The sequence below is a fragment of the Belonocnema kinseyi genome, chromosome 7 (genome assembly GCF_010883055.1).
Source record: "Belonocnema kinseyi isolate 2016_QV_RU_SX_M_011 chromosome 7, B_treatae_v1, whole genome shotgun sequence".
NCBI lineage: Eukaryota > Metazoa > Arthropoda > Insecta > Hymenoptera > Cynipidae > Belonocnema > Belonocnema kinseyi.
In genome coordinates, this window is record NC_046663.1 from 86,027,363 (window position 1) to 86,040,886 (window position 13,524).

At 29.4% G+C, this 13,524-nt stretch overlaps 1 protein-coding gene across 1 annotated transcript in view; it reads left to right on the top strand.

The window, feature by feature from the left end:
• The window catches only part of LOC117175920 (ubiquitin carboxyl-terminal hydrolase 31-like), a 63,341-nt gene that overhangs the window by 38,692 nt on the left and 11,125 nt on the right, over nt 1-13,524 (top strand). Inside the window, exon 2 of the mRNA XM_033365768.1 lies at nt 9,910-10,283. Within this exon, the coding sequence (XP_033221659.1) occupies nt 9,910-10,283 (374 nt within the window). The remainder of the gene's footprint in view (nt 1-9,909; nt 10,284-13,524) is intronic.

Sequence of the window (13,524 nt, forward strand, 5' to 3'; positions counted from 1 at the left end):
GCATTTCAGAGGTCACAGTTAGTCTCCTATTCCTATTTTTTCCTATTTTCTCCCCTATTTTCCTCAATTAATTTTTTAAGAATTATAAGAAAACTTGGAGCCATTAATAAAGAAATTATGAGTATCTTGGGGAAACTGCGATTCAAAGAAAAAAGGCCAAAACAAATTCTCGACGATTAACGCAAAAATATAGAGAAAAGAAATGCTAACAAATGATTGAAAATATACATATTTTATGTTAGCTTTTTTCGTCAGAAATTAGTATTTTTGAACAAAAATCATCATAAAAATTCTCAATTTACAACAATTTTAGGCTGTGATACTGTTTTACACCAAACGTGGGTATTTTTAATACAAAGTTATTAGATTCAAATAATTAAACAGTTTTTTACAATTTACAAAATCTGTTATTTCATTACAAAATAATTCATTTTCATAATGAATTATCAATAATAGAGTAAGTTAGCGTTTTTGATTGGAAATCGGTTATTTTAAATATTAAAAATGTTGTCCTTGCTTTTATTTTAAATTATTGTAGATAATAGTTACCATGAAATACAAAAATTTTATAATAATGTTAATTTTATATTTAAATTTAAAAATAGGGATACAAAAAATAATGGTTGTCAGTGTGTTTATTTTCTAGTTTAAACAAATTTGTAGTTACTTATCAAAAAGACGAATTCATTCATTTTTGTACATTATTCGGGTATTTTAAAAAGAAAAAATTGTCCTCCTTAAAAAAAAACAGTCCTTTATTTTCTCTTCAATTTAACGCGCTTTCAAAATTGGCTGATTCGTATAGAAAATGTGTTAATTGTTTAACGTACTTAAGTTTATCGCTCGGCGCAACGACTTTTAAACTTTGAATGTCTGCAAATTTCGAAGATGTAAAATTCAATTTTTAAACTGTGTACACTTTAAACTTCATGTCGAGCAAATTCAAGAGCGTGTTTTCGACGCTTCAATTACACGTTCAACTGCAAATATGGATTCTTTACTTATTGTCTACACACTTCGATGTCTTAAAAAATACGGTTTTGAACTTTTCATAATATTCTATATTGGAAAAAATATTTATCTTATCATAAAATATATTTGCAATCTTCAATTCAATTCTTTAAATATTGTTGGTTGAGTACTGATTCAAATGAAAGGATATATATATATATGAGAGTGTATGCGTGTCGGTTAACAACTTCCGATACAATCACCATGAAATTATCTTTTATCAGCTTCAATGGAACAATTATTATTTTTAGTTTCAATGCCTTTTGCACAAACGAGAAGTTGATTCTGAAAACTGATTTTATTTGCATTTGCATTCATACAATAATCTGCGAAATTGCTTCAAAAAGGTATGTTTATTTCATCTATGTCCAAAGTGCAGTCATCGCAGCTCACCCTATTTCCCTTTTTCACATATTTTTTTAATCGAACAAAATGTTTCTTTTCTCAAGAAGTTTTTTTTTCAAATGAAAATATATTTTTTATTAAAAGAAAAATTTATTTCCATCCAAAAAATATTATATTGGACATATTCAGTACGATATTTTATTGATTCAATTTGTTTTTTTTTCTCAATGTATTTTAGAAATTTCACCTTTCTTTAACTTTTTTCAATCGACAAATAATAAAGGCATTTTTTGTTAAAGTTATACATTTTTTGATTTTACTCTCTAAATCTGAATCATTAAAATTTCACTGATACAAATAGCTAGAAAGGCGTCACTGACAACCAGTGAAAGGTTCCTTATTGATTCAGTGAAATAATCACATTTGAGGGTTGGCAGCACTGCACCATGTCAATTTAGCAATCATTATAAAATAATATTTTGGTACGTTGAATCAAATATCATAGTAAAAACTGAAGACCCATAAATATTATCAAATATTAAAAGAGGTGAAAAGTTCCGATGCTTTTAAATGACAAACAACCTCACATATTACTTTAATTTCAATATTGGACTGTCATGTACAAACCCGTTATGTCAGTACTTCATATACAAGTTAGAGTATATTTATCCCGCAGTTAATTCAGCAGATTTAAAGCCCGAAAATTAAAAAATTGATTTAATTTTGAATAAGAAAAATAGTGAATATCCTAATCTCGAAAACGTATTTTAGACATTGATATTGTCAATATGAAGCTGGCAGAATTCTGAGCCGCATAGTAGTTCGAATCTCATAGGTTCGAATTTCGCCGCAGCCGTACCGATTTTTCATAGCGATTAAGCGTGCGATTATGTATGTAATTAATAAATTAAGTATATAATGATAAAAATAATAATTTTACGCTTGTTTCCATATTTAATTGTATTTAATTTGTGTATATAGTTCCTTACTCTGAAGGCTAAATCTTTTGTTGGAATAAGGTATTTTTCATATATTCGTTTGAGTTTCTCATATGCTTTGTATGACAACTTGAAAAGATGTTTTTGCTCTTTCGAATAAAATCTATTGCTATCGTTTTAACTTCGCTTGTCAACTTTGATATACTGCATTTTAAATTCTCGCAAGTTTTATAAGAGTTAATGCAACTTTCCATTTGTTCAAACAAAAATATTAGTTTTGACGACTGAAAACCGCTATATTGATCTTTTATATCCAAACCCTGTTTTCCCTATTTTGAAACGATATTATACTAAATTCTCATTCATTTTTATCATTTATTCTAACAGAAAGTGCCTCAGTGTAAAGCAGATGACGCAGACTATCAAAATACATTGCCGAAGTTGACGAAGTCTAGTGTTCTGTAAACTAATATAGGAATTTAATTTTTGCACCTTGCATCTGACACAACTTTTAGTTTTATTTCTAAATCCGGTGAAAACCTTTTCGAAAAGCTATAAAATTAACATAATGGTGGCGATTTTTCTTAAAATTTTAAAAAGACAATTTATTCAAATTTTTGTCAACACAATCATTTGCATGCTATCGACAAAAAAAACTATTGAAACTGTTTCCCTGAACTTTTATTTTTTATGTTAATCAAAAACACATGTTAACTTGTACTCAATTTATCTAAAATTGATTTCTTCCATTATTCCTTCACAAATATATCTTATCAACTATATAGAATGCCATCATAAAATCGTATTATTTTGAAGAAAATACAATTTTATCCTATATTATTGTGAAGTGTCGCGTCGTCCCGAAATTCGGGATAAGTAATCAAATCTTTGTCATAATCTTTTCCCGGATTTTCAGGACGACTAGTCCATCCCCTTTCCAACTCTCGAAATTTTTCAGGGCTACCAGACGCAGCCATGTTATTCACATTTAAGTACATTTTTTTGAATAGGCCAGATAAAGAAAATCGCTAACAGGCTATTTTTTAGGTCCTTTTCAGAGGAATAATTTTGTTCTTTTCATTGTAGTATCCTTTGTCATTTTTGTAAAAAGAGTTTATGAAGAAAACAAAAAGTTTTATTCTTTTTTAACCATCCAGTAAAATACGTGTCGTGTAATTTCTTTTGAAATGATTCCGGGGGAGTTTTTCGCATTCGATAACTATAGTGTGACGTGTTCAACGAGTAAAAATATTTTAATAATCATTGATTTACATGTTTATTTATCCTCGTATTATTTCCCCAAGCTTTTATGTATAAAGTATGTAGTTTTCAACATTGATTAAATAAAAAAACCAACATTTTTTAATTTGTTTTGATAAAAGCTCTGATTTCTTTTTAATCATTTGCATTTTTTTTTATTAAAAACAAAAACTGGGTATCGTAATTTGAAACAACAATGAAGGGCCCCTCGAACGTATAATAATAATTCGTTAGCATCCGCTGTTTTTGTACTCGATTGCAACGAACATAAGCACGTGTACGCGCAAATGAGCACGAGAAAAGAATACCGTCATACAGTCGCTATAATTAGAACCGGCATGCCATAACAATCGTTATGTACTTTGGGCGATAACGAGTGCAGTAGCGATAGTCCAAACTTTCAATATCTAGATTTGATTTAGAAAAAGGCATACTTCACACTCATTCCCCGTTTCCTCTCTGTCATTTTAAAACTACTTCACCGATTCAATTCAAACTTGGTACCGTTTCGTAGAAAACGCTTTTGTTTGTTCACGCTTGAGCGACCGCCGCTTACCCCGCGCAGCTCGTTTTACTCCTAGTTGCGGCGCGGCGTCAATTCTCGGAAGAACTATATCAGGGGGATCTTTTTCTAGGGTTCACTGTAGTTTAATTTTCTACCAAATTTTTGAATTTTTAATCTGAAAGACGAATTTTCTACAAAACGCTTAAATTTTCAACTCGAAATTATTCATTTTCATGAAAATATTTTAATTTTTAACCAATCAGTTAAATTTTCAACTAGGAAAGAACAATTTTGTACCAAAAACCGAATAATTACGTTTACAGTTGAAGAAAATCAATTCTAAAAAAACTAATTTTTAACAAAAACGTATACATTTTTAACTAAAATTGTAAATTGTAAACTACTCTGAAAAATATTTTTTTAATTTGTCTTTTTGGATTGAGAATTCATCTCTTCTGATAGAAGTAATCTTTTTTGGTTGTAAATTCAAAAATTTTGTGGAAAACTCAATATATTTCATCTTGAAATCTTAGCAATATGGTACGTGCAATTAAAATACAAAGAATTTATTTCCCTATATTCGCGAAAGATCACCCTATTTCCCCTATTTTGAGAGAATTTTGGACTGTCAAGTTTAAAGAGATTTTCTAAATCATTTCTTTCTATTCAATTTCACGAGGCTGTTCTACCCAAGTGCGAAGTCACATACGGCCCAACATTGGCCCATAGTCGGCAAAAATATTGCCGAAGCTCGGATGCCGTTATCGCGCCAAAAACGGAATGATAACTATGGCCTGCGTCTGACAGCCAAGGTTTGGCTGCCATTGTCGGCCCAACACTGGGTACCAGTATTGGACCAAACCTAGCTGCCATCGTCGCGCCATTACCGAATTGATAACTATGGCATTGACTTGGCTGCCATTGTCGGCCCAACACTGGGTACCAATACTGCTATACTCTAATGTCTAAGGATATGACAAAAAAGGTATTTAAAAAATAAGTATTAATTGATTGCGAGTACTTTGAATATAAATACTAATGGTCTTGTTTAGATTGAATACATATATTACATCTGAACATTATATTACAAATAAAATTTCTAACGCTACGGAGTATCCAACCTACATATATATACCTAAATCTATCGTCTAGCAGTCGGGAGTGCTAACCACTGCGCTAAACCGACAAGTTGAAACTCTGTGAAAAAGCCATCTTCATAAGCTGCAGCTCAGAAAAGTTTAAGAACTAAATTTTAAGCTCACTTTTTATAATTATTTATTATTATGCGAAGTTGTGTAAATGTAAAATACACGAACTGTTAACAGGAATATCAATACAATAATTTTAATCGATTACAATTTTTTTGCGCATAATATTTCGTTTTTTTTTCGTTGTAGCCTACTTTACAACTTTTTGCAATGGCAGGAAATGTATTTTTTTCATAAACTTTTAATATTTTTAATGGCAGAACTTAAAAAATTTCATCGTGAGCTTTGACCATTTTTTAATAAATTTTTTTTTATCTTTCGTGTAAGATTTTGTTTATTAAGCGAAATAAAGTGCCGATTCTGGACCAAGCATTGGTGGAGGATCGGCAAATATAAATAGCCAATATAGGCTGCCCGCAGTGGCTCAACATTGGGCTGATTAAAATGCCGATATTGGCCCAATAACTTTAGCCGACCTTTGGCTGCCAAAAGCGGACCAACACAGGACCATGTATTCAGCTCCGGCAATTCGCACTTAGGTATTTATTAAAACTATCAGAATCAATGAAGAAACGTTTAATAATTACTGACATTAGTAAAACCAAAATTTACTGATTTGATTTCTGCAGGCGTAATTTTTATAATCGATAATCATCAGCCAGAAAATATTCAGGATCATGTGAAATTGGTTAATAAACATTGATATAAAACTGCTGATTCATGATTCCAATTTAAATTCATGAGTCAATTATGCAGGATTTTATGGGCCTGACATTCCTGATTTAATCTGTCTAATATTCATAACTTTGACATCTAAATTTTATGGTCATTTTATTTTTATATCCTAAGATCTGTAATTTATCAGGATTTTTAAATGATGATCTTGATTTCAATCAACTTACTAATGCGAATAAAGAAGCTGCAAAACCGTCTAAACTTTGCAAATATGTTAGAAAATCCAATTACTAAGCCCCTAATTTTCTAATCACTCAACGACTTCCGGTTCTGTCTGGAGGGATCTTCCACAGAACAGATTCACGCACACACTTATTTTTGGATTTCTATTTCCAAACCTAGGCTTAAGGAACGCGAAGGGTCGGGGGTTCCAGACTGAATAAGAAAAAAAGAGGAAAATCCCAGAATCCTATGGAATGCGTAGTGTCAAGCCTTTACAGTCTTCACACCATATCTCATATCCTAGACTAGACTCAGATTTTTGTGGCACAGGGCAATAATCTTTTTTCCGATTAGGTTTATAATGTTACGTAGTTATCATGAGCCCATGCAGTCACTTTTTTCGCCAAGTCACTTTCTAATCACTTTTTAAAGAAAAGGATGCTGTATTCACTTTTTAAGGGAAATTTCACTTTAGTCTCTGTAATCCATCTCATTTTGGTTTTTATTTAAAAAAGGACAGTTTTCTTAATCTATGGATGAAAACTACAGTAATGATTGGTACGAAAATGTTATTCAATATCAGACTTCACACTCTTTTCCCTATTCCCCTCTTTTCCCCTTTTTTAAAGAATTCTATTTTTTTCCCTATTTCCAAAAAAATTTATCTTTTCATGGCTTTTTTACTTAAATGCGATTTTAGAAAAAATTCGACCTTCTAGCTTCAAAAATTAGCTTTTTTATGAAAATTCATATCTTTTCTGGTAAAGATTTAATTCTTTTTTGTTTAAAAATGAAAGTGTTTGGATCACAATTGATCACTTCTTTTGGTTGAAGATTCAACTATTTTGTTAAAAATGATTTTTTTTTAAGATTCATAATTCTAATGAGCAATTCATCTCATGTATTTTGTTCAAAATTGGTCTACCTGTTTTAGTTGAGGATTTGACTGTTTTGTTGAATTTTCCTTTATACTCATTAGAGTTTTAACTATTACATTTTGTGTCGAGAATACATCTTTTTTTATTGGTCTCAACTGAAAAGTTATCTTCCACTTTTGGTGGAAAATTCATCTTTTTGATTAGAAAACTCAATTATTTGGTTGAAAATGCGTGTAATTTGTCAAAAATTCGCGTCTTTAGGAGAAAATAATCTTTCCGGTTTAAAATGAATCTTTTAGGTAACATTGATCTATTATGTTGAGATTGCAGTATTTTTACTTAAAAGTTTATAGGAATTTAAAGCGTTTCACATTGAGTTCAATATGGTACCTACATTAATTTTATTTAAAAGAATATATTTCCCTATTTTAGTGAAAAATCATCCTATTTAACTTGTAATGGAACTAATTACAATATGTCTAAACATTACTACCCGAATTTATCAGTAGCATTTCATCTAAACTTCAAACAGAAAAAAATTTCTGGAATCGGAACATTTTTCTTGGATATACATGAAAATTTAGTTGTTTCAACAAAATATTTTATTTATCCAACCGATTTCTATCGTTGAAGCAAACAGGTAGTCCACTTACCAAAAGGTTTTGTTAAAACAACCACCAAATTTTGTTAGGTGTACCAAATATTTTATTTTCCATATAATAACCATATTCTGTGGTTGAATCAACAAAAGTCTTTTTGATTCAGCCAAATCGTTTTCTGAGTGTTTTACATGCAACCTTCAATGTTACTTAAATGTTAATGGAATCGAAACAAATTTTTGTTTTTCAACCATATAATATGGTTCTTATATGGACAACCAAATATTTGATTGACCCAGTCCAAATTTTCTATTGTTTCAACCAAATCTTTTGGTAGATGGCGTATTTGGTTGATTAAATAAAAAAATAGTTTGCGTAAATCAAATCTTTTTTTGAATCAGGTTCCTCAGTGGGTGGCAGATGAGTTTATGGAAAGTCCATTGTGTCCGAACTCCATATTAAGTATCCACTGTACCAGAATTGAACGAACGGGAACTGGTGTCAGGTGTGATAGATCTTTGGTGCGGTCACTTTCACAAACTGCTGCTGCCGTTTAATTCTCCCCTCAGTTTGGTTTAGCTTGGGTCTTCAGGACTTAAATATCCAATCAACGGTGGCATCATTTCTATATCCTAAACCTGTCGACGCTCCACGGTGTGTTTATGAAGTCAAAACGACCCGACAATTAACTTTATTTAAAAAATTTCTGTGTGTAATTAACTTCAATTTATCACACAATGTGGGACATGCATGTTAAGATAACATTCCGCATTATAATCGTAATCATTCACCAGGATGGTCAGTGGGCCGGGAATTTTTTGAGAGCCGAAAATGACAGTGGCTTTATTTTTTATCCAAGAATTTTACGAATTTTTAGAAGAAAAATCTATCCAATCAATTGAAATATCAAAAATTTCGTATCCAAGAATATAATTTCCGGGTGGCGACTGAATTTTTTTGATTACCGGGAATTTTTTATAATTGTTTTTACTTGCGCAATAAATACCGTCTCGCTCTTCGAAGAAAAATCTCTAGAATTGTGCTCATTGTTAACAAATATCTCCGTTAAAATGTAGAATATAATTTTATATTTAAGATTTTTAAGTTAATTTTTCGTTCCAAAATGAATGTTTCTTTTACATTATATATTTCAGAATTTTAGGCTTGTCTTGATGGGCCGTTCAAATATTAAAGTATCGTTTATATTTGAGAAAGTTGAAAGCTAATTCTTTTTAATTGAAAAGTCTCCAATTCTATTTTTAGTATAGAAAATATCTCTTTTAGTCATAAATCTAACTGTTTCATCTTTCGGTAGAAAACTCGTCTTTTTCGGTTGAAAATTAATTCTTTTTAATTTAAAAGCCTAATATGATATTTTTTGAACCAGAATTCATCTTTTTTGTTAAAAAATCATTTTCTGCTATTGAAAACTCATATTTTTGGTTGAAAGTTAATTATTTTCATTTGAAAAGTCTACTATTATATTTTTGGTTCATAATTAATTTCTTTTGTTTAAAAATTCTACTATTTGGTTGAAAATTGAATTCTTTTTTGGAAAAATTATTATTTTCTTTAAAAAGTAATCTATTGTTGGCTGTGAATTGTTTTTCTGAATTGCAAAATTTTTTATTCTCTTAATATTTTTATTGAAGGGGCGGCGGGGGGCAAACATTTATTTTCAATATTTCATTGCATTGGAAGAGATCTATAATTTATTTTTAACATTATTATTAATTTGTGTTAAAAGAAAGAATTAGTTTTTATTTAGAGCGTTTGTATTAATAACGTGGATTTTATATTTTGTTACAAAGTATACGAATTCGAGTGTTTTTAAGCATTTCAGTTTCTTTAAAAATAATTGATTAAAGCAATAACTAATGACAGCCACCTTATTCCTACAAATAATAACAGATATAATCATTATGATATGATAAAAAAGTTCATAAATAATTTTTTTCATTATAAATTTTCTCCTAATCACACTGACCCCGTTATATCACACATAGCTCTATCGAGCCTACGATTAAATTATTAAGCGTTTTAATTAAAATGTTCTGAATTAATCGTGTTTTAAGCTTCAATTATAAAAGTTTAAAATTCTAAGGTATTCACTTTGCGTGATTTAATTTGCAGTCCGTACCGAAAAACTGCTCTGACCGAGTTCGCTAATGAATCTCTCTAGCAATTCCCCCGGGCAAAGAGCTTTGAGGTAAATAAATTTAATATCCATTACTAGATTTTTAATTTAATGTTCTTTTTTGTTTGCAGAATTCGTTTGGAAGGCCAGACGAAATTGTCGCAGAGGAGACCTTGTTCAACCACATAAGGTGCAACAACTCTTTTGTTCAACATCTTTTCCAAGCACAATTCCGGTCGAGCTTAACATGTCCGAAGTGTAAACAACAGTCAAACACTTTCGATCCATTCCTCTGCGTCTCGGTTCCAGTACCTCAAAATCATCGACAGATCAATCTTTTTGTCAACGTTCTCTACACTTCACAGCAGCCCCGACAAGTTAGGATTGGAGTCAGTGTCAATCAAGCAGCAAACGTCAAGGAACTGAGAGAAATCCTCGCAAGTGATACTGGAATCGACGAGAATCACATGCTTCTCACTGAAGTATACGACGAAGGATTTCATAGGTAATATCATTATTGAAGGTGGCCAGATTCGGTGTACTACTTTGAGATTAAACACGGGTGTGGCACAGTGAACTTTAAAGCTTGAGCGTTAGGAGAGGATTTCACGGGCTCCCGCACCCACATTACAAACTAACTATATTCTATAAAAATATTTATTTGCCATTAACCGTTTTACAGGATTGCTCTAGATCAGGGAAAGCCTGAACATCAGGAATTTTGAACAAATCTTTCATAAGTCAAGGAATTTCTATAAAAATAACTGTCAAGGAAATTTGAAATTTTTTTATTTTTGTTTTTTATTTGAAGTTCTTTTATTCCGTCTATAAAATATAATAAATTCAAAATGTTTTAAAATTCGTGTAAGTGAATATTAATGGCCAGGGAAAATAAAAACATTAAGCAGGGAAACGTTAGAGAATTTTGAAAATGAAGTTTGCAGCTACCTCAATATAATATACCTCTCAGTTATTGATTTCCTTTGTATTTATATTTCTGTTTTTTTTTTCTCAGTTCCTCCTGACCATTGTATTTTCAGTTAAAAATGTTACTATTTGGTTGAAAATTGAACAATTTTCTTGAAAAGTAATTGTTTTCGTTAAAAATCAATCTTTTGTTGAGGTTTCAATTATTTTGGTATAAAATTCATTTATTTTTGAAATTCCTATTTTTGTGTTTAACATTCAACTGAAATCTTTTTTTGTTAAAAATGAACCTTTTTTTCGTCTTTTCGGTTTAAGAATTCATCTCTTACTAAAAATGTCATCTTTTTGATTAAAAATGCAACTGTCGGTTAAAATTTAATCTAAAAAGGAATGCTTTTTATTTAATATTAAAATATTTATTTGGTTAAATTAAAATCTATTTTGGTTAAAATATCTACTATTACATTTTTCATTGAGAATTCATTTTTTTAAATTTGACAATTAAATTACTTGCATGAAGTTGTTGTAGATTCATAATTTTAATTGGTTTAAAACTTTTTTTTGTTGAAGGTACATCTCTTTGGTTGCAAATTTCACTGTTTTGTTAAAGAAATTTTGTTGTTGGATTTGTCTTTTTTATTAGAAAACTAATCTTCTTGGTTGAAATTTCATTTTTTTGTCTCTTGGCTTGAAAGTTTAACAGTTTGAATGAAATCATTTTCATTTGTTGACTGAATAATCTTACTTTTTAAAAAATGAATTTTGTTAAAGATTCGTCTTTTTAGTTGGAAATTCATCTCTTTGGTTGAAAATTCACCTTTTTGAGGAAAAATTAATATTCGCTTGTGTAAATTTTAACTTTTTTGTATAAAATCAATCTTTTTCGTTAAAAATTATTCTTTTTTTCGTTAAAAGTTTAACTGCTTTATTAAAAATTCTTTCTTTTTTTTTAATTGAACTATTTTTCGGGTTGGAAATTTAACTATTTTTGGCTGAAGCTTAAACTTTTCTGTTTGAAAATTCAACTTTGTATGTAGACAATTCCAGCATTTGATTAAAAATTCAACTATTTTATTGAAAATTCGAGTATTTTATTAAGAACTCATGTGTTTTAGTTGAAAATTCAACTTTTTTAAATCCAAAATTCGCCTATTTAGACAGAAAATTAATATTTTTTAGTTATGTTTTTTATTTAACAGACTTCTAAAAAATTCAATTAATTGGTTGAAAATGCAACTGTTTTGGGTTGAAGCTTAATCTTTTTTATTTAAGAATTCAACTTTTTTGTTAAAAATTAAATTATTTCTTTGAAAATTAAAATGATTTCTTAAGACGGCTCATCATTTTTAGTCGGAAATTTAACTGTTTTATTAAAAATTGGTCTTTTTGGTCGAAAATTGATTGTTTTAGGTTGTAAATTCAACTATTATGTTGAAAATGACTATTTTGTTCAGAATTTAATGATTTTTTAAATTTAACTATTTTATTTAACATTCGTCTTTGTTTAAATATTAACTATTGTATTTTTACATTCTCATCAGAGAAGGTATTAGATTTTTGTAAAATTTGACCCCCCCCCCCCCCCCCCCCCCCCCAGTTTTTGTCAAATTTCAACGTTTTGAGACCCTCTGAAATCGAAGAACAGGGTTTTACAAATGTGTCTGTCTGTATTTAGTGTCCTAAACTAAACGTCAAGTTCGTTAGCCAGCCATTTTGAAAGAAAATTCAAAAAGTGAGCACATTTTGAATATTTCTTAGACCACTTTTCTGAAAATTCCAAAATTCTCTGTGCAGTTATTTATAGTATTCAAAAAGTTGAACAATTTATCCTAATGACTTTTTTGAAAAATCAGAATTTACCAGAGTTAGGCCATTTTCACAATTAAAAAAAAAACTAAAATGAACATTTTAAGCCAAACAACACATGATATGAAAAAAGTCAAAAGAAGAAAAACTTTGCTTTTTGAAGGCCCTATAGGATTATGATAACAACTTTTTTAATTTGGTCGGAAAGTTGAACATTCCAAATTTGATCCTGTCAAAAAAAAAAAAATAAAAAATCCACAAATTACATTTTTTAATTAAACTATGCAAGATACGGGAAAAATAAAAAAGCTCAAATTAGACGCACTGGAAAAAATTACAAATTCATAATGAATCACTTTTCGACATAAGTTACGAAAAAAATGACACAAAACTTGTTTATTTAAAAAAGAACTATAATTTTTGATAGGACACGTAGTTTTTGCTTCAGTCGTAAAAAATAACATTCAAAATAAAAATGTTAAATTTTTTTGAAAAAACGACACAAGATATACACTAAAATTAACAGACAAAAGTTGTTCACCTAAAAAGATCTATCAATTTATTATCAATCATTTTTCGATAGGATGAGTAGATTTTTTTGCGTAAATAATAAGATTAAAAATAAAAAAATTTAATTTTTGAAAAAGCACAGACAAGACAAAAGAGGACACAGGCTCCTTTATAGGACCCTATATAGGTTCCTGTATTAGACCCTATGCATATGTGCAGTAGTTTTTATTTAATCGTAAAAAACAACATTAAAAATAAAAAATTATAAAAACAAGGAAATAAGAATTAGTATGATTCAATTTTTATGCATATTATGAATTATAATAATATACATTTATTGAAATGATACATGTTTCAGAGCAGCTTAGGATACAATTTAAAGGAAAATAAGAAACAAATACAAAAATAATCATGATAAATACAATTTGCTTTTATTTTGCAATTTTTTAATAGGTAATCCCAGGCAGAGTTACATAAAAATGTATTATAATTGATATAAAAGT